The sequence below is a fragment of the Danio rerio genome, chromosome 23 (genome assembly GCF_049306965.1).
Source record: "Danio rerio strain Tuebingen ecotype United States chromosome 23, GRCz12tu, whole genome shotgun sequence".
Taxonomy (NCBI): domain Eukaryota; kingdom Metazoa; phylum Chordata; class Actinopteri; order Cypriniformes; family Danionidae; genus Danio; species Danio rerio.
Genome location: NC_133198.1, coordinates 12,251,676 through 12,276,213, shown reverse-complemented (window position 1 = coordinate 12,276,213; position 24,538 = coordinate 12,251,676). Strand labels below are relative to the sequence as shown.

Sequence of the window (24,538 nt, the reverse complement as noted above, 5' to 3'; positions counted from 1 at the left end):
TACAGGATACAGGTATAAGTTATAAAGTGCAGTTATAGAAAATTGGTGATATTTACAGATGGATGAAACATGAACATTATTTACAGGTTGTATTAGCTATGAACAGAGATTTACATTAAATGAATCTATGTACAGGTTGCTATTAATAATCAGAAATGTGCAGATAGATAAACATATTTACAAATGTATACAGTGGGTGTGTACATAATTACAAATGTCCATGTGCAGGTATGTATGTACAGTTTAAATAATCAGTGCAATTGTAAAGCTATCCTTTAAGAATACTAAACATTTCTTTTTGTTTTCAGTGCTTTGGAGAAATGTTCACTAGCTTCCTGTTGAGAACATGTGTAAGTGGTCACTCAAGATCACAAGCACAAAATCTGCATACAGTCACAAGTGTATTATCAGTCAGATGCGTGTATCCCCTCGATCTGGCAACCCTTCCGGACATTTTATCAAACCAATGTATCTTGCCAACTTACACATCCAACATATCAGCTCCACACACACCCACACAAACTCACATTTATGCGCATTTCCAATTTTGCTATGTTTTATGAGTAATCTCCACAGCTTGTCGTTACATTAAATTATTTCGCATACAAACTTCAATTCCCATCATGCCTATCGGAGGATCATCACGACGACAACGATGCTCGAACATACAAAGCAGCAGGTAAACAAGTCTGGTCGAGCTGCTGTAGCGATGCACATGAACGCCAATTTCAACGCGTTTTGCTCACTGCAAGATGAGGATGGCTTCATAATCAAGATGCAAAGGTGATTATTGTCTTTTTCCAGATGTTAATGTTTAATTAAGTTGGTCGACGCTGCTTAATGGACAGCTCAAATATTTGTCAAAACTGGAATGTATATTGAGTGACGCTGTTATTTCTACAATGGTGCTGCTCATCCGCACAGTGCGTGCACGCGCCCACAAATGGGACATTTTGGGGCACAGCTGAGAGCTTTGCACACTTCATAGTGTTTAATGCGATGGGACCCATCCTGCAGGAACAAACTGCATCTGCGACACTGAGGAAGCTGTCAGGGAAGGAGAAGGTTAGAATGAAAAATGCAGAAAACACTGGAATTGTTGCCAGGTAAGTTTAAATAGAGCTTTTACTTAAACTTTATATAATATCTGTCACTAAAATGTGGGCTTTATTTGCAGCAATAACAATACGAGAGGAGGATGTGTGATCCAGAATAAGAAGACTCTCAAGAAAACAGTGCCCTTGCATTCAGGCCAAGACAAGGATCCTGTGCCCAAAACCGAAATTGTAAGTCATTTATGGGATATTAATATGTGTTGTGTGTGTTGACAGCAATTCAAATGTTTTTATTATTTTTTCTAAGGTCCAAAATGGCATTAAACCAAAGAAAGCAAAGAGTCCGACTGGTGGCACTTGCAAGTCGCGTGGGTGAGTGTTTCTGAACATATGGAACTTCATATGTAAATAACTATAAATAGTGTAACTTAAATGCACATTATTTATTCTCTGCAGAATGCTGTGTAACATTAGAGCTGGGCTTTGGCAAATATTTTACAAATCAGTTAGCTTGAGATTAGTAAACCTTTGATTTTGTTAATTGTTTTAATATATACGGTATTGTTAATGTCCATGTAAGGCTGGCCTCTTTTGCTAAAAATCTAAATCTTGATTAATTGGTCATTTTATCTCGATTACGACTAATAAACAATTTTTTTTGTCGTCATTGTTTACTGACAAGTTTTGTACAGTAAATATGCTCACTTATTACAAGTGAGAGATTTCTGAATTAACGGTACAATGCTTGATTTTGAAATGATTGAAGAAAACACACACTATCTACTATCTATGATTATTGAACATCAACGTTGAACAACTAAAGTTAAAAACACATATAACCCAAAACAATCTTTTCTTATAAAAAAGTGAAAATTAATAACTTGCACTTTTGTCAAAAATTCATATTAGGAGTAGAAAATAAGCAACATCCCTTCTAAATAAAATAACTCTTGTATATCCTGTAAATAATATTTTAAACAGTGTTTTTTTTTTGCATGGAAATGCAGTATGGAAAATGTTCAGGAATTTTATTGAAAAACAACAGGTGGCTGACTTGCCAAACTGACTCAAATTGTGTAAAATATCAGTTAATTTTTTTTTTATCATGTTGTATCCATGTAAATTTCTGTTTCCAAGAAGTTAGAAATAGACGTTTTCTTTTTGCCTCATAATTTGATGTTGCTGTCACTTCACTGAAGTGATTTTTACCAAGTTATCGCGAAAAGCAATATGGTGTTTACGACATCACCGAGAAGGTATTTCTAAAAGTCTTAAAAGCACAAACTGTTTCTCGATTATAAGGGTGCTTTTACACCTAGACTTTTGTTTCGGAACCTGTCTTGTTTGCCCAATTAGCACGGTTCGTTAGGCAAAAGTGAAACCACCAATCGCGCTTTGATCCGTGCCTAAACAATCGCTCCGAGAGTGCTTGAATGAGGTGGTCTCGGCTCGATTGAAACAAACTCTGGAGCGGATCGATTGTAGTGAAAAAGCGATATGATCCAAGCCCGGTTATATCACAGTGTATTATGGATATGTAATAGGCATACGGCTATATGAAGAGAGAATTATGAGCAGGGCGGAAGGTCATTCCAGACATCCCAAGTCTCCCAGAAGTTTCGTTAGTCTCCTGCAAATGCACAGAGACTCCCGGGTGCCCGCAAACAAGTGATAATCTCCCGGAAATCGCGCGTCTTCCTCCTGGTCCTCAAATACGTCGCACATCCTTCTCACCCCACCCCACCACATCCGTCCTCGCTCTTCAGACACGTCGCGCGCACCCTGTCAAACACCACCAAACAACCACCACCCGCTGACAGCTGAGTGGGACTGCAAAATAAACCGTGAATCTGACCAATGTGAGGAGAGTTAACTCGCACGTGACTTGTTTTAGCTCTTCTGGTCCGTTTAGAAACTTTGCTGTGTGAAAGCGAACCGCACCAAGAACAAAGCAACATTGTAACAATTTTAATCTGTTTCAGAACAACTGAATCGATTTACAGGTGTGAAAGCACTCTAAGACTGTATTTATATGTAATTGACAAATAGTCGCAGGCAAATTAAACTTTAGTGACAAGGCAGCACTGAATCAGTAATGATCCTGTCTACTGTCCTGAGCGTCTCGCACGGGCCATCGGGCAGTCCTTTTTGTTGAGCCCTGCATAAATATTGTAAGTCCAGAATGTTAAACTTTTTTTTATCCTTCATAATGGCTTTACTTGTATTTATTTCAAATGTCAACATAACATATGCATTAAACATTACAAGACAATAGTTTCATAGTTGTCCATTACACAAAACAAAAATAGTAAAGAAATATTTTGTTGAAATTAAAGGTTATGTTTATGTATGAACTTTTAATAGACCTTTAAGATGTAAATGCAATTTCCTCTCAAATCCTTAAATATTCTTACTCTCTTTAAACAAAATATCTAAAGTTATAATGATAACATGATAAATGACAGTTTAACTATTTTGATAAAATTATCAGAATTTGAAAGATGGCATTGTTTTATTTCAGATGTAAAAAAGCCAAATTAGAAAGCATACTGAGATTACTTCATGGCTGGCAGTATTTTCAGCCTAGCCCTAATAAATATAAAGCTAAAATATCTCACTTCCTCTATTCCTATAGCACACAGGTTGAATCAGACCTGAGGCCTCCACGTCCCAAACTCTCATGTCAAGAGCGTGGACAGGAGAAGCAGAAAATTCAGCTGGAGCCTCAGTCCTGTAGAGATATGGTACAGAGACACGTGACCTTGGAGAAGAGCCGCCGTGCTCTCTCACTGCCCTTGGCACCTCAGCCTATGCTGCAGCAGCTCACCCTCCAGAAGCGAGCCCCTGATCTGGAAGCACTTCGTCTCCTGGAGCACAAGGAGGATGACTCCGACAGCGCCAGTGACTTGTCCGACTCTGAGAGGCTTCCTGTCCTGCCTTCTCCCTGCACTCCTCCTCAGCTCAACCTCCGAGCCGAGGTGATCGACACTATGGACCTGCATCCCCACATTCCCGGACCCAGGACAGTGGACAACCGGGACATCGACTACAGCTATCCAGACTTCCTGCCACCTCCGTTCAATACCTGGAGCCTGAGGCAGCTTGCCATCTTTCTCAACACGGAGGGCAAGCGAGCTCCTCGGCCAAAACCCATAGGGCAGCTTGAGAAGTATTTAGAGCGCCTCCTTCAACTGGAGTGGCACCAGATACAAACAATTCAAGCTGAAAGCGGCCGCCATGTTGTGCCCATCATCCGAACAAGAGGTCAAGCCTCCAGTGTCCTAGCAAACAGCAACCAGCAAAGACCTCACACTGCGCCCCCGACGCGTCTTAGCTCTCCGAAAAGCTTTCGACAGGGTCAGCGTTCCTTCTTCTCTTCTTTGGGCAGCCCATCATCCAGCCAGGTTTCTCGTCTGGTTTGCCCTAACTGCCACATCCGCTACCCACTCTGCAATGGCACTTGCTGTTCCTCATATGCCTACCAGCGGCATTCCCGCCTCAGCCCCCTTTTAGAGCGCAAAGCCCCTCCAGCTAACACCCAAAAGAGGAGCAGCAGTGAAACCCGGGCCTCAACCTCCGAAAACCAGGCCACAAAGAAAAACCAGCATCTGGTCAGTCCTCAAGCAGCAAAGGCTCACCAGAACCACATGCAGGCTGCAGGTAACGTGCGCAGGGCATCTCAAGAATTTAACCCCAATGGCAAATCCCATTCTTCGTTCAGGAAAGGAAAGACTGGGAAGTCAAGCGAGGCAGAGAGACTGAAAGATTCACCCGGAGCCAAATGCGGAGAGGTTGATAAGCGGATTCCTGCTGCTTTGAAAAGGGACGGTTGTGGGCCAGGCAAGAAAGCACTTAAGGATGGTGCAAGAGCTGAAACCAGTGAAGTACGAGTAAGGTCTGGCAGTAAAAGAGCAGTGGCCGACGGCTCTAATGCAAAAGTGACATCAGCTACCAAGAGTACTGTCAAAGTGAAAAATACTCAGTACGCCAAGTAGAGTAGTTTGTGTCTATTTTCAGTTGCCTCAAAGACGTTTCCATTTTGCAAACTGTAAACAAAGAGCTAATTCAAACATTCTGATGTCCCTGTGGTTAAGTGTAGTTTTTAAAGGTACAGGAAGTTTTAGCAAAATTTCATCTGCAAAAAAATATCTATTTATTTTGCCCGTAGTAGGCATGGGGTGATAACCGTTTCAAGGTATACCTTGGTTTGGATGTCAAGGCTTTAAAACCACCAGCATTTTCTGCCATACTATTTCTTTTTTTATTTACAAATTGTAAAGAAATTTGTGTTTTAGAAACTAATGAAGACAGCAACGATTCATTTGAATTATTTAGCCTGACATGATTACAGTTCCAAAATATTCCATATTATTATTTTATTACATAAAATATATTGTGTTCAAAGTGGAAGAAAATTTAAAAACAAAATATTTTCGAGCTTTAATCGCAATACTGTGATATTTTTACCCAAGGTTATCATACTGTCCGAATCTTTTACCGGCCCATGCCTAGTCTATAGTGTAACGAAGTTGGAAGCAAAGCAGATAGATTTGACAGAAAAATATTTTTTTGCCTATGAAAATTTGCCAAACATTTTTGACTGTACCTTAAGGTGGGCATACACGGTGTCATTTCTGATGGCCTGAAGAGTTTCTTTTATGTGGAAATCATTCAGGTGCAATGCGATTTTTTTATAATCCTACAAATTCCGAAGCAATCGCATGAAACTGCACCAAAAACATGAATAGTGGAGAACACTGCTTTCATTGATTTTTCTCTCTATCATCTAACTAAACGCTTATTTCACTTGGCCGCCATTTTAAAACACGAAAGCGAGGCTGCGGTAGTAAGAAATCCAGAAGTACTTTATAGGTTCAGCACTGTAAACATTGCCATGATTTCAAAGTGCAGATGTGATGTAAACATCACTTTAACTTAATTCAGTTAAGTTTCATTTAAACAATTAAAAGGTATTAGGCATCAAACAAAATCACTATCTCTTTAAGAGTAATAAGCTTAAGTGTCCTCCTGGGCTTCAGTTCATGGCACCAGGTAAACACTGTGGACACGCTTTCCTGCTTCAGCCTATGTAAGCCGGTGAGTGATAAAACAATGCAGTCCGCTGTAGCACACCCTCATGTTGTCTGTAATGGTGTTATCCTGGTACTGAAGTTTTAAAAATGGACATTTCCCTCTAACATTTAAGTGCTGCTGAATGCACTCTTAAACACAGCTGATTTGCCATAGTATTCACCAGTGCTCAACAGAAATGACTGTGATTGACAGTGAAGGTCATTAGTTCACCGCTCTTCACTAACACTTGAGCATTTTAAAGCCGCAACGATCAATCGATTCATTAGCAGATTGCTCATCTGTGCTTGCACTCGGTAAACATCGGTGAAGTGCAGTGAACTGACAAACTTCAAGACCAATCGCAATCATTTCTGGTAAGCAACGGTGAATCAAATCAGTGCTGTTTAATAATAAGCTCAACAGTGCTTAAATGAAAGGGGGAAATTGAGACTTTTTTATATATATATATTTCAGTACAGAAATTCAGTATTGCGACAAGTCTAATATAGTGAAAGAATCAGTTCATTAACTTGAGTTTGATAAATGGCATCTAAAACGTGTGTTCAGGAAAGGAAACATTAGCTAACTAGTGCCATTTCACTTAACTTTGCTGAAAATGTGGTCTGACATCCCTTTTTATTTTTATTATCCATTCAGAACGGACCTTTGGGTCACCCGGACAGCGGTGAAATTATAAATTTGTGTCGCTTTCTCTTTGCTGGTACTATATACAGTCAGGTACACAACATTCCTGTGTGACTCAGGAGATACTTATGGGTTTCTTCTCACCGCAGCCTCGATTTGCTTTTGAAATGGCGGCAGCGTAAAATCAGTCTATTGATACGAGCTGTGAATGTACGCAAACATACCTGTTTACCTGGTCTCACCCCGTGTGTGAATTATAACCTTGTCCACTGTAAACTTTCATCTCTGAAGACTCCGTAAGGCATGACACATCATACATTGATCAACTTGAGATAGATCGACAGCTCCACTCGTTTAATTGCGCAACCTCATAAATTCAAATCAACAACTTTTTTGGCATGCTTAAAAATTGTCAGGAGCTCATAAACTGTTTGGATCGACTTGTAAGTTCTTCTCACGTGGTTTAAGCCACGATTATACAACCATCAATGACTACTTCCGTTAGGAAATAAAAAAAAAATGCATACAACCTTTACCATAGCAAAAATCACACTGTGTATGTCCCCCTGTAAAGGGGCTATATGTACAATTCATGAATCATTAGCGACACCAGTGGCCATTAGGTGAACTGCAACCAGCAACTTACTGCTTGTGCTTGAAATCGCACACACGTAACGCATAAGAGAACATGATTTAATGCACCGATATACATGCTGCAGAGTTCTATGCTTCTAAATAAAGTAGGATATTAACATCTACATGAAATCAACCTAGCTGAAAACCTTGCCTGTTTTACTCTTAATAACAATATAAACGCACAATAGAAATAGAAACCTGCAGTTATTCAGAGAGATGTGGAAGTAGTTGCACAATTTTTGCAGTTTTGTCGCATCATATCAACAAGTGATTCACTATAATCCTATCTAACATTAATGTGTCTCAAAAAGGCTCTTCTTTACGCAACCCTGAGTATCAAGTGAAAGGTCTTGTATTTAATTAAGTTTAACTGCAACAAGCTGTTCAAACATCAGCAATACAAAAGCAACTGTAACCAAAATTAATACATATAGCCCCTTTAGTACAATATCCTCTTTAGAAGTCATGCCTAGTCGTTGCTATTGTTTCAGTTTAACTAATCAATAAGACATATTTATTTTATCTAAGTACATAAAAGCAGGTTATCTTTACTTACCGTACGCACAAATCTTCTATACAATGAACTTAATATACTTAAATCCAGTGTGCATGTACGTATCTCTTACTAGCGGGAGGTATGGCTGAGAATGTCTGTGTGTGGCGTTTTTGTCTAGTAAGCACTATTGGTCAAAGAATGTATATTTTTGAGACAAATAATGATTGTTTTGTAACGAGTGTGTATTTTTGTAAAGTGCTATATACAAGGACTGCTTTTCTTTTGGTTGTTTATCCATTCATTAGATTTAAGTTTAAATATGAATGTTTTGTGTAAAGCGTTGCTTATCTTTGAATGTTTTGGAAGACATTTCTTAGGTTTTCGGTGATTGTTTAACTGTGACGTTGTTAAGATTGCTTATGGTGGTTTATGGTTGGGGCTTTGTTTTGATGGACCTGAGTTATAAGCTATGTTTGTTTACTTATTGAGAACTTTTCAGGTGAATTTTCAGGTTTTCATGTATTTAAACTAAGCATGTTTTGTTTATTTTTGTTGGAACAAAAATGGTAGTGGTTTTGTTTTTTTTTTTAATGCATTGTCACTTGAATATGAGTTGAAAGTTGGTACAGGTTGCAGCCATACAGTATGGGCTACATTATTTTCCATACTTGATATACTGTTGGTAGAGCCATTTCAATAGGATTTAATGTAATATGTGACATTCACTTATCAGGCAAAAAACATGCAAAAAAATATACATTTTGTCCTATCATCGTCAGATTGTGCTTTATTTTGCTGAGAGTTTTGAACGCAGCTATTTTTATGAGAGCTAAATAATAAACAGTTTTCATTACATCATCAGAGCCCTTGTCTACAGTATTTATTTATGTGCTAGTAATTAAATATGCAAAAATTATCATCATAAATCAAAAACAATGCAATTTTGAGTTTGTGAATGATATCTTTTGGGTATTTAAATATGTACGCTCCTCTGACTCCTCATAATACAACAATTTTTGGAATTAATGGGAATGTCAAGCATAGTTTTTCACACTGATTTGATGCCGTAGGAATATTGTCATGTTTTCTTCTGTCCTGGGAAAGGCTTTAGAAGCTGTTGAAGCTGCTTCTCTCGATCATTCACACAGCCTGTGTAAATACAAACAAGGAAAAAGCATTTACTTATTAAAAGGGTAGTTAGAAAACAAACAGGTTTGCTCTTAAAGGGATACTTTTTAAAATTGTAGAAGTCAAAATATGTATTCACCCTCAAGTGGTTATAAATCTTTAATTTTATTATTTTTTAATTTTATTATTTTTATTATTTATTTTCCTTCACTGAAAACAAAAGAAGATATTTTGGAGAAAGCTGAAAACCTGTAACCATCGACTTCCATAGTAGGAAAAACAATAACTATGAAAGTTACAGGTTTCCAGCTCAAAATAACTTTATTTGTGTTCAAAAAAACAATGAAAGGGAGAGTAAATGATGATAGAATTTTAATTTATGCGTAAACTATTAGTTTAATGACTATGTAGATGATTTTGTGTGAATTGTGCCTTTAAGAATGGCATTGCAAGCAAAATGAACTTCTACTAAATCTATTATTTATTATTGATTTAGAAGAACTAAGAGCTGTACTATGTGTGAAAACTTTCTTGCTAATAAGCAGTTTGTCTAATTGCTTTCATTTATTGTCAAACAAATGTTACACAGGAAAAAAAAAGTCACGTTTTAACCTCAGGGTGAGTAGTTTAAGTTAGTTTATATTTTTTGTGTTATCTAGCCATATGTCCTCTTATTTATTTAAAACTTATTTGAAACAATAGATTTGTAAAGTTCCATGCATAATAAAGATATACTTCACATTGAACTGGGTGCTATTCAAAAATTCCTAGTCACCTTAACAAAAAATTTGTTGCTGTTGTCAGTATGGTATTGTCAGGCATGACACACGTTGACTTCGAAGCAGTTTTAAATAGGAAAAGACACTAAGTTTGCAAGTTAAATGTTTAATAAATTTTTATCAAAGTCTAATACACATACTTTAAAACAAACCAAAAAATAAAAATAAAAAAAATATCCAGTGTATCTTGAAGTACACTACCTAATAAAAATATTGTCGCCTATCGAAGATTTAAGAATAATAAATAATAACTTGACCTCTAGTTGATCATTTGTCATCAGAAGTGGCTTATATGAAAGGCAAAGGCCTTCAGATTACACTTATTTTTTAAAAATAAAATATGATCATGCCTTTATTTTTAATTATTTAATTAGGACAGTATGTGTCTGATTTTGCTTAGACTAAAGTCATGTCATAAAACAGAAATAATGTACAGTATAGAATATAAAGTCATGGTTCAGTAGTAAAAGAATTAATTTTGTGTATGACTCTCATGAGCTTGGACAATTGCATCCATACATCTCTGCAAGTCAGTCAGCTGGAATGGCAAAACTCCAGCAGGACTCCCAGAGTTCATCAAAATTCTTTGGATTCATCTTCAATGCCTCCTTCTTCATCTTACACCAGACATGCTCAATAGTGTTCAGTTCTGGTGACTGGGCTGGCCAATACTAGAGCACCTTGAAATTATTTGCTTTCAGAAACTTTGATGTGGAGGCTGACGTACGAGAAGGAGCACTATCCTGCTGAATAATTTGCCCCCACCTGTGGTTTGTAATGTAATGGGCAGCACTAATGTGCTGTTATACCTCAAGCTGTTGATGTTGCTATCCACTCTTTAGATCTCTTGCACGACCCCATACTAGTCTTCTGCAGTATTTGTGATGATTGGGATGCAGTTCGACAGATGATTCCAAATGATCAACTAGAAGATCAACTTGCTCTTACAACTGGGATAGACGACAAGACTTTTGTCAGGTAGTGTATGTTCATGCCATATTAAGTAATTACAAAAAAACTGCAGGAACTTTCTGAAAGCTCTGAAATGTACATCATGACAATTGAACCACCTGATTTATTTAGGTACTGTTAAGCTAAGGTGTTGCCAAAGTAAAGAACTAACATCAGTCTGAGAACATAAACAAATTCAAGAACATCAAGGGAGTGATCTCAAAATGACAGTGGAAATGCGTAAAGTTTACAATACACAATTTTGAGCTTTTACATAGTTGTTCCTATTCTTCGAACTGAGTTTAAAGACCTTCTAACAAAGACCTTCTTTTTTTTTTCTTGAATTCTGAGATTAAAAGTCAGATGTTAACTTGTTAAACTAAAAATTTACATATTTTGCTTTGAGAATTATCATGTTTTTTTTTTCTTCTTGTGACCTTTTCTTTCTTAATTTTTAGGAATAATCGCAAAATATTGTAAAATATAAACATTCACAATGTGAAAGACAGCATTTGCTAACACTTTAATTTAGGTCACAATTCATGGTATTGGTACAAACCATTAATTAACACTAGCTTAATAAACTACATATTAGCTGTTTATTAATAGTTAGGTAGAAGTTGGGTTTAGGTTTTAGGTAGGATTATGGATGCAGAATCAGAACTAATAATGCACAGTTATTATATTAATAATACGCATGTAATAAGCCAGCAGTTAATACAATGAATTGTATTTTATGGTATTTTTACCATAATTAAAACACAAAATGTTCTTAAGATGGCCAGCAAAATTTCATTATCATTTGGTCAAAGTGATGTGTCACTGACTGAATGAACTACAGTATATACTGTAGACCAAATCTCTAATGATGCCACAAAAAAAAAAAACACTGACCAAGGTGTGTGTTTGCCACGAGGCAAGAGCTGCCGAGAGCCTCTAGACCAACATCCGTGTAGACAGGACCGTCGTTCCACATTAGGTCAAATCCGCCAATCCTCTTCTCCTTGCCCGTCAGGCTAAATGCAATAGAATGTTTTGGACAACAATGTCAGCATGTGCAATCCTCCACTCTCCTGTGTGAAATTTGAAATCACTTTGTCAAATTGTACCGGCCCTCCATGTCAACAATGTGCAAGGTGTCCTCCAGAAGTCTGTATTTTAGGTCATAGTCTTCCTGACTGCTGGCTGTGAGGGAGGGCGAAGCGTTCACTTCAATTAGCCACCTGCATGATGACAAGCTGTGCTGTCATTTTAGAAGTAATTAGGGCAGGAATAGTGTGTTATGGAAGCCCATTTAATACATGGGATTGAAATATAAAACATGTAATTGCAACTTTTTACCTCCCTATTTTTCATTCTTCATAATTAACAAATCTAGTGTAAAAATAATTAGAACTCTATGATATCAACTAAAAAGTACGATTTTTATTCTTGCCATTCACAGAAAAAAACACACTCGCAAGATAAACACCGTATGGAGTTCTGCCCATTTTATTCACCACAATTCTGAGCTTAAATCTTACTTTGTTTTACCCTAATTTACCTTGAGTTACATTTTTGCAATTCTTTTCACCATTTTGAATATAATTTTCTCTCAAAGTCTTGAAAAAAGTAAAATTTTTATTATATATTTAAAATTGAGGACAACACATACACTCAATACACTTCAATAAACATATAAACATAGACATCACCCAGGGTGCGAAATATACAATGATGATCGGAGTGGGTCAACTTTTTTTAGTTAGTTTTTATGAAACATTCTTTAGTGAATTAAATGTATGTATGTATTTAAATTACATCTAATTTATTAATAAAATGTATTTAAGTTTTTAGAGTTTTGTGGATATTTTGTGTATTCTGACATACAGTATCCGATTAGCTACGTCTAAGGTTACGTTGTCCACCGGTGCTCTGGATCTGCTGGTTTCATGCTGTAGAATGAGTTGTATTATCTTGCAGACTGATTGGCGCAATTATGCATTTACAGTGGAATGAACTACTATAGGGATGGTCAAATGTATATTTATAGTATTAATTAGATTATATTCATTTATACTCATTTTTCTGATCATTTTAATCATTAACATTATTATTTAAAATACAAAGCAGAGCAAATATTTCTCAGTATTATAGAGCTGACCCCCCTATACATGTTGTTTTTAAATCCTTCAGGGGGATCAAGCGTTAATTACCTTGTACTTCGCACCATGACATTACCTATATACAATAAAATTGCAGGCTAACTACTGTGTGTCTGTATTTAATAACTTATATTTGATAGTAACTTTAAATTAATTTGATTGTGATTCAATAATGTGCAAAATAATGTGCTATGCAAACAAACCTGAGTGGGCGAAAATTATGAATCCAGAATTGATTTTTTTTAGCATTTTAAGTCTTACAATTCTATTTTATTTTAGAATTGCAACTTGATTTTTTTGCTGGCTTTCTCAGAGTTTTTAGTTTCTTCCAGAATTTAGATTTCTTAAGTCAGAACTGAAATTATTTGCGTTGACAATTTATTTTAACCACTCAAATTTATTCAGTTTAAACATAGTACTCAACTTTTATCATTTATTTCTTGTAATTGCAAGTTTGAGAAAAAAAATTCAAAATTGCAGTATTTCTACAAACAACATTTTTTCACCTTTGTTTATCTGACAATTCTGAAAAAAAAGTCATGAACTGAAAAAATAAATTCTGAGGTTTGAGAGAGAAAGTTTCTTTCTAAATAGTTGCATATATTTTTTCAGCTTCTATTCGTAGACTTTTTGAAGGGTTTAGATGAGATGCTCAAACTAGGGCCATAGTTGGCCCACGGTAACCTTTGATTAGGCCTACCATCCCATCTGAGAATGATGGGGATGGTTTGAAATTGTTCATTCAAATTTAATGCAACCCTTTGTTTGTATGTTTTATTGTTACAAACTAATTAAAATTAAATGTTTCAATTAAATGTTGTAAATTATTCTCATTTTGTTTAAATGTGCATGATGTCACATGGCAATGCAGACACTTTAGTTAGCAAATCGAGTCAAAGCCAAATTCTGCATGACTAGTGTATTTAGCATTGAACTTCACTGTGTTATACATAAGATTGTTTTTATTGCAATAAGTTATAATTTAAAAAGTTATATTACATTAATACAATTAAAATAATCATTAATACTACTAATAATAATAATACAAATAAAAAAATCAATACAATTTAAAGTAATGTTTAATTTATTTTGAAATGCCATGGCAACTTTAATGTAATATATATTTACCTTTGGCCCATGGCTCTCAATGATATTTGGTTTATGGCCCTTCATATGAAAAATTTTAGGCACCCCTGGTTTAGACATTCTTGCAATTTTGATTTTTTTTTCATGCTTTCACATTCATATATGTTTAAAAATAAAAATGCAAAATACAAATTCACATAATTGTGAGATATAAAATTAAAACTCGGACACAATTTTACATCTAGCATTTCTGAGCTAGTATCTCACAGCTTTGTTTTCCTTAAAATGCTCATTTATATCTTGGAGTTGTGAGATGAGGTGTGCACACAATTCTGAATTTATTCTGAATTCTGATTCTCACTGCTGTTTTTTTTTCAGAGCTGCAAGACAAACTAGCAATTGTGGGATACAAACTTCTAAATCTAGTATAAAGTTAAAATTTTGAGATAAGTTGTGATTAGCATTTAAATTTTTTTTATTCCATGGTGGAAACAAAATATCTTCCTAACAAGCTAAGCAATAAAAAAAGCATTCTCACGGCTTTAAGTCCTGGTCCAGCAGAATGTCATATCCGTACAGCTCAAAGCAGTGTTTGTCATTGATGATGGTCTTCTGCACACTAAGCAGGCTGCGAATAAATACGTTGTCAATTTCTTTAAAGAGAGTCTGCACTGTTTCGAAACCATGCTTAGCAGTCAGATACCACCGTAGCTGTTGCATCTGCCACTTACAGCCCTAAAAGAGAGAGGAAGTCGAATGTTTAAATATCTTTTTTTAATCATTTAACTGAACATTATAGCATGTCCAACACACCTTCTCAGGATCATAATCAGGAGCTGTCTTTTGCACTGCAACATTGGTGAGATGAACATCTGAGCACATTATTGTTAAATGGGATAAATCAGAGAATTGTTCATGTTTGTTCCTGTACTGTTGCATGCAATTCAGCAATGCATTCAAAGGATACATTGATCATCTATGCTGCTGAGAGAGAACCTGGTGTTGGAAAATCGGGCAAAACCATCACGATAAAGCCAGGCTTTCAGTGGAATATACTGACAAAATAAAATGATGTTGTTTATATTACCTATACTGTAGTGAAAAATTATAAGATAAACCAACAAAATATTTTTTAAACAAGTTAAAATCATGAGGTGAATGCACTTTAATTTATGGGTAATTTTGCGTATAATAATGACACTTTCTAACAGTGTTCCTATAAAAAAATATAGAAATATATATTATATATATATTTATATACAGTGGTGTGAAAAAAAAGTGTTTGCCCCGTAACTTTTTACATTTTTTTTGCATGATTTATTTAATTTTTGCATGTTTGTCATACGTTTCAGATTCATTCATTCATTTTCTTTTCGGCTTAGTCCCTTTACACACTCATTCATACACATACACTACGAACAATTTAGCATACTAAATTCACCTATAGCGCACATCTTTGGATTGTGGGAGAAACCTACGCAAACACAGGGAGAACATGCAGACTCCACACAGAAATTCTTGCTGTGAGGCAATTGTGCTACCCACTGCCCCACCGTATTGCCCACATGTTTCAGATAATCAACCTACTGTACTAGTATAATAATAATACTAGTCAATATATAATGTAATACTAGTCAAAGACAAAACTAAAAAAGCTACATAGCCCCTAAATCCTGACCTAAATCCAATTGAGAAGCTGTGGAATGACTTTAAAATAGCATTTCCCTCCAATGTGGCTGAATTGCAACAATTCTGCAAAGATGAGAAAAGGAATTTTTTTTCGAAAAAGCAGTTTGGATTGCAGTTGTTGCAGCTAATGATGGCCCAATCAGTTATAAAGTTTAGCGGGCAAACACTTTTTCACACAGGGTTATGTTATTTTGTATTTTGTTTTCTCTTAATAATGAACACCTTCATTCAAAACTGTGTGTGTGTGTGTGTGTGTGTGTGTGTGTGTGTGTGTGTGTGTGTGTGTGTGTGTGTGTGTTTGTGTGTGTGTGTGTGTGTGTATGTAAAAATTCAATAAAAAAAAAAACTTACTGATGTTACAAGAACGTAGACTCTCAAATCAAATTTTCTCCCTGGTGATAGAGACAAAGTGTGATTTATTAAAGGTATTGTTCACTAAAATAAAAAAGAACTTTCCGTTCTCCATTTACTCACACTCATGTGGTTCTAAACTTTTATGAAATACTTTTTTTCTATTGAGCTCAAAACTAGAAAATCAAAAGAATGTTGCAAAAAAAAAAAAGTGGAGGATGAGTAGAAGATGAGAGAATTTTTCTTTTCGGAATAAATTATCACTAAAATACGTTTCATACAAATAAAGAAATCAAGTACTAAAGCGAAAAGTCTTAGATGTACCAGCTATAAGGTAGGGATTCTCAATGTAACGTTGAGCGACGTAGCTCTCAACTTGAGCCTCATCTTTCTGTTCTTCAGAGCGACTCCCATCCTGAAAGCATCAAGGTACATAATGGCAGAATTACATTTTTAAAAGTTTAAAAGACAAAATTCATAAACCAGGTACATTGCTGACATGAGTAATAAACTCTTGGAAAAAATACTTTCCCTTCTCTGCTTAAAAGTAAAAAGTAACAAATGGTTTTGGACCAATATATAGATAAAGAACATCCAAACATTTTGGAAAATATGAGTCCAGAGTTCCTAAATTCTTCCTTTTTCTTTGGAGAACACATTGACAGATAGAGTACAACATAAAATACTTTTGTTGTTATACTGAACATTATAATCATTAATTTGATGTCATAGAACTAAAGAGAGACGTTTGGAAGTGCACATAAAATGTCCTTAAAAATGTGTTACAAACTAGAAACGTCTTGTTTTTTAAAAAAAAAATTACATCACAAGCAGGGGGGGATCTTAAAAAATTGCTGTTACAACATAAAGCTTAAAGAGGTTTAAATGAGGGGTTTAAATGAGAGGTTTGATATTCGTCCTTTTCTTTAATGTATAATTAGTTGTTTGGGTAAAGGTTTTTTGGCCATATTTTGTTGCATTTCTTTGTCACATTTTGTTATGTTTTTCTTTATTTGTGATGTATTATTCTGATTTGTTTTTGTATTTTCGTTTTAAATATGTAATTTGTGTAATTTACTAATATGTATTTTTCTATTTTTGGTTGTGAGATAATATATGAGATCATGTGATCTGGAAGTGAATAAAAAGAGCAAGATGCTGTGATAAATACTGCCTGATCAAGAGCCGGTGAACTCGAAACGTTATATGCTTTGTTATCCTTTTTATTTTGATAATATTGTATTTTTTGGAGCTTTGGTACTGGCGCCTTTTTGAGTATAGTTCACCCAAAACAAACAAAGAAACTGTCATCATTTACTCAATCCTCAATTCTAATAAAAAAAGTTGAAAACCAGTAACCATTGACTTCCATGGTATTTGTTTTTCATACTGTGGAGGTCAGTGGTTACTGGTGTTCAACAGAAAAACCAATAAAGGTTTGAAACCTCTTGAAAGCGAGAAAAAAGTGAATAGATTTTTATTATGCCTTTAACTTTTAAATCCTTACTGTACGTATAGCTGTTTTAAGATTCAGTTTTTCAAATATGCATTACCTTCCTCCAATCTATGATATCCTTGAGTTTTCGAAACAGAAAAATTCCTTTCCCTTGTGATCGAGCCACCTGTGTTGAGAAGGTATTGCAGGGTTTATTAGTGTAATTTACCAATGAATGACCTGTTTACCAAAAAAAGTCAACAATGTAACTGGATTTGATGTCAATTTATTACCTTGATGACAAAGTGACATCAAATTCATTTGCCGGCTGACGGCTCACCTCCGTGTGGAGGGCTTTTCCCTCTGTAACCAGTCTGTCCGCTTATCCAACAGCGTTACGTCGGCGGAGCGGAGGCCTGGAGGAGGAGGAGCCGGCCACGGGGACGACCGGGATCGAGTCCGGGGAAGAGCGGTTTCAGAAATCAGGTAAGATGAAAAACAGAATCCCAAAAATAAGGGCGAGAACGCGGCGAGATCCGAAAACGCGGTCGAAATCAAAGACGAGGGCTTTTGCTTTTTGTTTTTTCTGGACGGCTTTTGCAAATCGTCGCTTGGGTTTAGGGAAGGAGGAGGAGGAGGAAGAGGAGGGCGGCCGGGTCGGCCGATTGGCCGGCCGCCCGGTCGATCTTTCAGCCAGTCAGTCGGATGTACGGTCTCCCACAGCGGCCTCCTGCGGCTTTTCATGCGAGAACAGCGCGGGCGCGAATGGAGCGCGCTCCCGAGTATCCGCGTAAACAAAAACTGCTCGAATACGTACCTCCCAGGACGTATTTCGCGGTCTGCAGAAATGTCCGCGGGGCTACGTTTCCACAATGAGCCCAAGTTGAAACCCAGTGTATATCCAACCCAGGCTCATTCTGATTATGTACCCCTATATACATTTCTGGAGTGCGCTAAATACGTCCCAGGAGCTACGTTTTTTTTGCAGTTTTTGTTTTCGGAAATCCACCAGAGGCCGCTGTAAATGCTTTTCGAGATCTCAAAATTCTCTCGTGTTTTATTTGCACCTGCTCCTCACATGTAAATCCACCAGAGGCCACTGTGTAATCTTTTTAAAAACTGAAATTTCTTTTGCGTGCTTCATTCGTGCCTGCTCTTCTTGCGTAAATCCACTAAAGGCTGATGTCAACTGATTGGCTGATCATCACACCAACGCCCTACCGACTCACTTCTCTACACCCAACCAATAGTGTTTTAAAAAGGATAGATTGACCAGCGCCCACCCACTTTCCTAAACCCAACCGACATTGTTTTGAAAAGCAATCCAGAAAAAGAAAAGCCCTCGTGGCAGCCTGATTTTTACCACACTTTCAGATTTTACCACATTCTCACCCTGTACCACATTCTCACCCTTATTTCCTTGTTTGTTTTATTTTTTGGCCTTTGTTTTTGTCTTAACTGCTTTCTGGAACCTTTTCCGAACCCGTCATGGTCAACTCCTTTCTGCGTTTCAAATTCTCAGACGTACGCAACGAGCCACTGGACAAACGTAACAGCAGAAAATCCGTTCACACAGAGGTAAGCGGTCAGCTGGTAAGTGCAAAAAGGAACGACACCCTTTGTAGCAATCATTTTAAACACGAAATGTAGCCATATGTTCCTCTGGGCTACATAATTGATCCTTAGCTATGCCCTGCCCTCCTTAGTTACTGTTGCTACGCCTGTCAAGCTTTCGTGCCTTGTCAGCTTTTGCAATGTGTATGCGCCGGTGTCAGACATTGCCAGGGATATAATGTCATTTTTGGCAAACAGGTAAGACATCTGAGAAAGCCAGACAAAAAAGGACTGCAGTATGCATTACAGGGGTATATTAACGACATAATAGGCAACCGATTAGAGAATAATTAAATCAAAATTGAAGCTAGCTTAGCCTAGCCGCATACACTGACCATTCAGCAGCTTAGCTCATGCTCAGCAGGAGGTGACATTTAAAAATAATCTAATAATAACAAATTAAACCGTAATTTCTCTATTTTTAGTCAAAAAGCCTGTTTGATTAATTGTTGTACAATGAAATATAGCATTACTAACCAACAAGGAAACATACATGGACAGTGCTTCTACATAATTAATTCATAGAAAGAGCAGCCAGAAAGTTGAAACTGATGGATTTGTGCCGAATATTAGCATCATTGATCCATAACAATGTACAGTAAGTTACCTATTACTGTCAGTATGTTTGTGTGCTCTTTATAAAGTAATGAAAAACAGCTGCTGGTAAAGTATTGATCACAAATGTTCAGTTTGTGATCATATCTACAGTAGGTTCTGTTCTGTTGATTTGTAATTTAAAATATTCATAGCTTGAAATAGATGAAAATTTGAAGTTCAGTAAAGTTAGCAACATATTCGCAAATTTGCATTTGCCGGATCAATAACTCATGTCATTATGACCTTTTCACTATTAGTATTACTATGTCGAAGGCTTAAAAGGAGCAGTGCTCATATTATCGAGCAAAAAAAAAAGAAAAGGACAGCTGTGAAAGATAACCTGCTTTGTATTTTTGTAGAAAACAAAGTTTAGATCTGTTTAGGGTAAGAGGTGTGAGTTATTGCCATCTATCACTGAATGTGTCAGGAATATCAAATGAAAACCAATTTAGTTCGCTTCTTTAGCGCCCCTCACAGAGCTTGATCCATGCTGGCATGTCTCCTCTTGGGTTTTTGGTTCTGAAAAGGAAAAAAATTCCACCATTTCGTCCAAACTGTAAGGATACTGGGTATCAGATTTGCACAATCCGTATGCACTCGCTCGAAAGCTTGACAGAGCCCCTGTGCGTAGCTACAGTTGCTAAGCCATGATTGGTGGGTGGCGGTTTTTGGGTGTGGTTTAGCGAAGAGTCAATTCGTGATCTCCACAAATGTATGCAGTTGAAGTCAGAATTATTAGCCCCCCAGAATTACTAGCCCGCTGTTTAATTTTCCCCCCAATTTCTGTTTAATGGAGAGATTTTTCTAAACACATATCTAAACATAATAGTTTTAATAACTAATTTCTGATTTATTTTATCTTTGCCATGATGACAGTAAATAATATTTTATTATATATTTTTCAAGACACTTCTATACAGCTAAAATGTACATTTAAAGGCTTAACTACTGTAGGTTAATTAGGTTAACTAGGCAGGTTGGGGTAATTAGGAAAGTTATTGTATAACGATGGTTTGTTATGTAGACTATTGAAAAAAAATAGCTTAAAGGAGCTAATAGTTTTGACTTTAAAATGTTTTTTTTTTTTTAATAAAAACTGCTTTTATTCTAGCCGAAATAAAACAAATAAGACTTTCTCCAGAAGAAAAATATTATCAAACATACTGTAAAAATTTCTTTGCTCAAAACACCGTTTGAGAAATATTTAAAAAAAAGAAAAAAATTCAAAGGGGGGCTAATAATTCTGAATTCAACAGTATATGGCTACGTTTTCAGAATGAGTCTATGTTGTGTATATCTAATTGAATATTTCAGATAACTAAAACTTTTAGTTGTTTCTTTTAAAATTATTTTGGTGGTTAAATGGGCATCAATGAGTGGAGGTCTAATAGACGTCAAGGTTTTGAAATCAAATCAACATGTTTTTGACATTATTTGATGTCATTTTTTCAATTTGTACACTAAAATAAACACTTACAGGCTTCATGATCCAGGTGTTCCCCGGGCTTTTCTTAAACTCCTCCACAAAGATGTGATACTCACTAGGCAACTCAAACGTACGCGGAAAAAAGTCACATTTGGCTGCTTCCAAACGCCCAACCTCCCGCTCTAATGTTTTTCTATACCGCTTCAAGTTCTTCACCATCAGGTTCTTACGGGTCAACTGAAAAAAATACGCATTTCAAGATTACTTTCCTCCATCACTGCTCTTGCAATCTGCATTTCAGAGAGTAATACAGACCTCGTAGTGGTTGCGGAAGTGACATATCCGTACATGTTCTTCCATGTATGAGTGATCAAAGTTCTCTCTCAGCCATCCAACATCACACCAGTTGAAGTCCCATTCGGCATCACTGTGTGGAGGGACATGAATGATTGATGAAGATGAAATGAAGCATATGAGAAAAAGCACAGAACTTACTCTTTCACTTCCACCCAGCCTGGTCTGTGGTTAAGGACGTCCTGTATGGTATTGGTCAGGCCACATCTGTACCGTATACAGCTCCTTGCCTCCCTGAGAAGAAAAATGCATCAAACTATGCACATACAGTGCATACAACACTTTTAACACTCTTTTAAAAAATGCTGTTTATTTACATTGCCATTCAAAAGTTTGGAGTCAATTATACGTTTTATTAAAGTCTGGATAACACTTTAGTTTAATTACCGATTCTCACTATAACCTAGTGGTTATTACCTGCTGTTATTATGACAATAGCTGTTTATTAGTAGTGTAAAGTACATGTTCTGCACAAAAATCTTATTCTACATACCTAATCCCTACACCTAATGAGAAATAAAGCAAATTAGAAGTTTAAGTAATGCTTTAAAATAACTACACACTATAAATAGTTAAAGCATAATCAGTTTTCACTTTAGATTAGGTCATAAAACTGCATGAATTTTTGTTAATAAAGCATTTATTAACATACAGACCTAATGATTACTACATGCCTGAAATAATACGTATAAATGTTTAGTTTACTAATTGTTTACCTACTTGTTCTAAATAATCATAAAAACCACCCACTACTCGTAATTAATGCAATACTTAATCATAAATTAGTCATTAACAAAGTATGAATATACAATGCTTATAAATAAACGACACACCATACAGCTCTATTTAAAAACTGCTAAATAATGTCTATTAATCAGTGGTGGAAAAAGACTGAAAAATCATACTCAAATAAAAGTACCATTACTTGCCAAAAAAATGTAGTCAAAGTAGAATAAAAGTACAGGTATCTGTTGTAAATATTACTCAAAATAGGAGTAAAAAGTAGCCCTTTTAAAAGTACTTAAGAGTAGAAAGTAGTTTTACGGTGGAAAAAGGTTGATGTGTTTATATGTAATTTGTGCGTGTGTATTACATTCTGTAGTGCATTTAGTTATTGTATAAGGCAATTTCAGTCATAATTTGCCATCTTTTTATCAGCGACATGCAATTTCTCTGGGTCATTGCATGTAAAGTAGGGGTGCACCAAAATTTAATCTTGGAGGGCAGGTGTTCTGCAGATTTTAACTCCAATTACAATTTAACAATTCAAAACTAACTAATCAAGCTTTTACAAGGTATTCTATAAAGCTTCTGGCAAGTGTACTGAAGTAAGCTGTAGGACATTGGCCCTCCAGGACCACTGGTGTAAAGTATCTTCTTGGACACTTTTAATGCTTCCAAACAGTTTGCTGCCTGTTTTAAGGCAGTTCAGTATGATGCAATTTACTTTCTATGTGCGATTTGATTGGATGCGCAAGACTTATTTTTGTAATCTCCACAGACTGGAAATTATAAAGTAGTGACTGCAAGTTGAAGGAAAGTTGTGGAGTAAAAATACCAATACTCCACTAAACATGTACTAAAGAGAAAGTAAAAGTAATTTTTTTTTCAAACTACTTAGTAAACTACAATTCCTGAGAAAAACTGCTCAATTACAGTAATTTGAGTATTTGTATTTTGTTACTTTACACCACTGCTGTTAGTATAGAGTTAATACTTAATAAATGATTTATTGTGTGCAGTTATTATATATTTATTGAGTAAAAAGTCATAGTTAATGATTACTAACAGTAAAAATTGTACTTTAAAATAAAGCCAAATAAAATAAAATCTTTAATATAGTGTAATATTATAATATATATTAATAATTATTTCTTTGTTATGACATTTTCCAGTAAAATATGTTGTATGAATAGAATGTACGTAATTTAGAAATCTGATTAATTGTAGAATGGCAATGTAAAATAGATGAACACTTAATGAATGAATAACTCTTATTGTATTAGAATGCAAAATCTATAACAGACTTACACTTCTTTTTTCCTTTGTGAGCTGTGGGCAGCTTTATGTCCAGTTGTCTGCTGTTTGAGGTACAGTAAGTTATTGTGCAAAACCTTATTAAAGTTAGAGTGCCATTGTGTGCTGCAAATCTGGATTTAACCCTGATAAACACATTCAATCTGTATTAAATTGGATAAGATACAGTGCTCACCATTTATAAGTACACCCCTCGGAAATCTATCTTTCAGTTTCTTATTTATAATAGGAAGCTTTACAATATTACATGTGTGCTTATACATTAGATTAGTCAGTACTGAAGCCAAATCTGGAGCTTATCTAACAAAATAACATACAATAATGGTCCAAAAACTAGTACAGCCAAATTATAGGTTATAGAAAAATATTAAATAAAAATAAAAAAAAGGAAAAATCAAGAAATTAAAAAAATAAATAAATTAGTAGAAATTTGTAGGTTAAATTTGAAATTTGCATATTACATTTTGAATTGAATTATGCTACTCATATGCTTCCATAGTTCTGAAGGCAAGGGGGCACTAGTAGGTGTACCTAATAAAGTGGCCGGTGTGTGTAAATATTCATAAAAAATAAATATTAAAATATGTTAAAATAATATTAATACGGTTTTAGTTTGAACATCATTTTGCATTAATTTAATAGCCACAGTGATATCTATCTATCTATCTATCTATCTATCTATCTATCTATCTATCTATCTATCTATCTATCTATCTATCATGGCAAAACACGATAAACATAATAATCTATATTTATTTTAACGTTATCTATTTTTAGTTTCAGAAGTTGCTGATCCCATTCAGCGTGGGTTTAACGTAAGTTGCAAACTACAAAATAACTATGAAAGAGCGTAAATAGATTTTAATGTATTCGGAAGGTTAAACACTGTGCTAAAATGGCTCTTGTTCGGTCAACATTTATGACAGCAATCAACCATGAGAAGTCGTCGTCTTACCTTATTTTTAGACATATTAGGAACTAACCGTCTGAAAACACTGAAACATTAGCAGTCTGACTGGAACTGTGGTCTATTTGTTGTCAT

At 35.6% G+C, this 24,538-nt stretch overlaps 2 protein-coding genes across 13 annotated transcripts; one reads left to right on the top strand and one right to left on the bottom strand.

The window, feature by feature from the left end:
- The first annotated feature begins 460 nt into the window (after positions 1–460).
- On the top strand, positions 461–8,766 carry fam217ba (family with sequence similarity 217 member Ba). 2 transcript variants are annotated; one of them, XM_005161978.6, is made up of 5 exons: positions 461–783; positions 1,018–1,106; positions 1,178–1,286; positions 1,363–1,427; positions 3,691–8,766. In XM_005161978.6, exons 2-5 carry the CDS (start codon positions 1,072–1,074, stop codon positions 5,048–5,050), a joined length of 1,569 nt encoding a protein of 522 aa, XP_005162035.1. In that variant the 5' UTR covers positions 461–783; positions 1,018–1,071; the 3' UTR covers positions 5,051–8,766. The 2 variants fall into 2 exon arrangements, with proteins under 2 accessions (XP_005162035.1, XP_685238.1); XM_680146.10 differs by having other exon boundaries at positions 925–1,106.
- On the bottom strand, positions 8,479–24,538 carry ttll9 (tubulin tyrosine ligase-like family, member 9). Of its 11 annotated transcripts, none has more exons than XR_011008375.2 (15): positions 24,452–24,538; positions 23,491–23,540; positions 21,601–21,693; positions 21,421–21,532; positions 21,157–21,342; positions 17,587–17,655; positions 16,358–16,448; positions 16,034–16,074; positions 14,961–15,048; positions 14,807–14,865; positions 14,532–14,728; positions 11,873–11,986; positions 11,658–11,779; positions 10,622–10,762; positions 8,479–9,054 (listed from the first exon to the last, which is right to left on the bottom strand). XR_011008375.2 is itself a non-coding variant. In XM_017353579.4 (14 exons), exons 1-14 carry the CDS (start codon positions 24,464–24,466, stop codon positions 8,984–8,986), a joined length of 1,305 nt encoding a protein of 434 aa, XP_017209068.1. In that variant the 5' UTR covers positions 24,467–24,538; the 3' UTR covers positions 8,479–8,983. The 11 variants fall into 11 exon arrangements, 6 of the variants coding, with proteins under 6 accessions (XP_017209068.1, XP_073794569.1, XP_073794570.1 ...); XR_012398347.1 differs by having other exon boundaries at positions 23,491–23,537; XR_012398348.1 differs by lacking the exon at positions 17,587–17,655.

What these genes read in the sequence shown, in the direction of transcription:
- fam217ba (XM_680146.10), top strand. Translation starts at nt 1,000, where the DNA reads ATGGGACCCATCCTGCAGGAACAAACTGCATCTGCGACACTGAGGAAG. An exon ending in AACACTGGAATTGTTGCCAG is followed by an intron (nt 1,107 to 1,177) that starts GTAAGTTTAAAT and finishes CTTTATTTGCAG; the next exon opens with CAATAACAATACGAGAGGAG. An exon ending in GGCACTTGCAAGTCGCGTGG is followed by an intron (nt 1,428 to 3,690) that starts GTGAGTGTTTCT and finishes CTATTCCTATAG; the next exon opens with CACACAGGTTGAATCAGACC.
- ttll9 (NM_001256764.1), bottom strand. An exon ending in ACTTCCGCAACCACTACGAG is followed by an intron (nt 21,343 to 21,420) that starts GTCTGTATTACT and finishes TATTTTTTTCAG; the next exon opens with TTGACCCGTAAGAACCTGAT. An exon ending in CGTGGCAAACACACACCTTG is followed by an intron (nt 9,055 to 11,657) that starts GTCAGTGTTTTT and finishes GTATTTACACAG; the next exon opens with GCTGTGTGAATGATCGAGAG.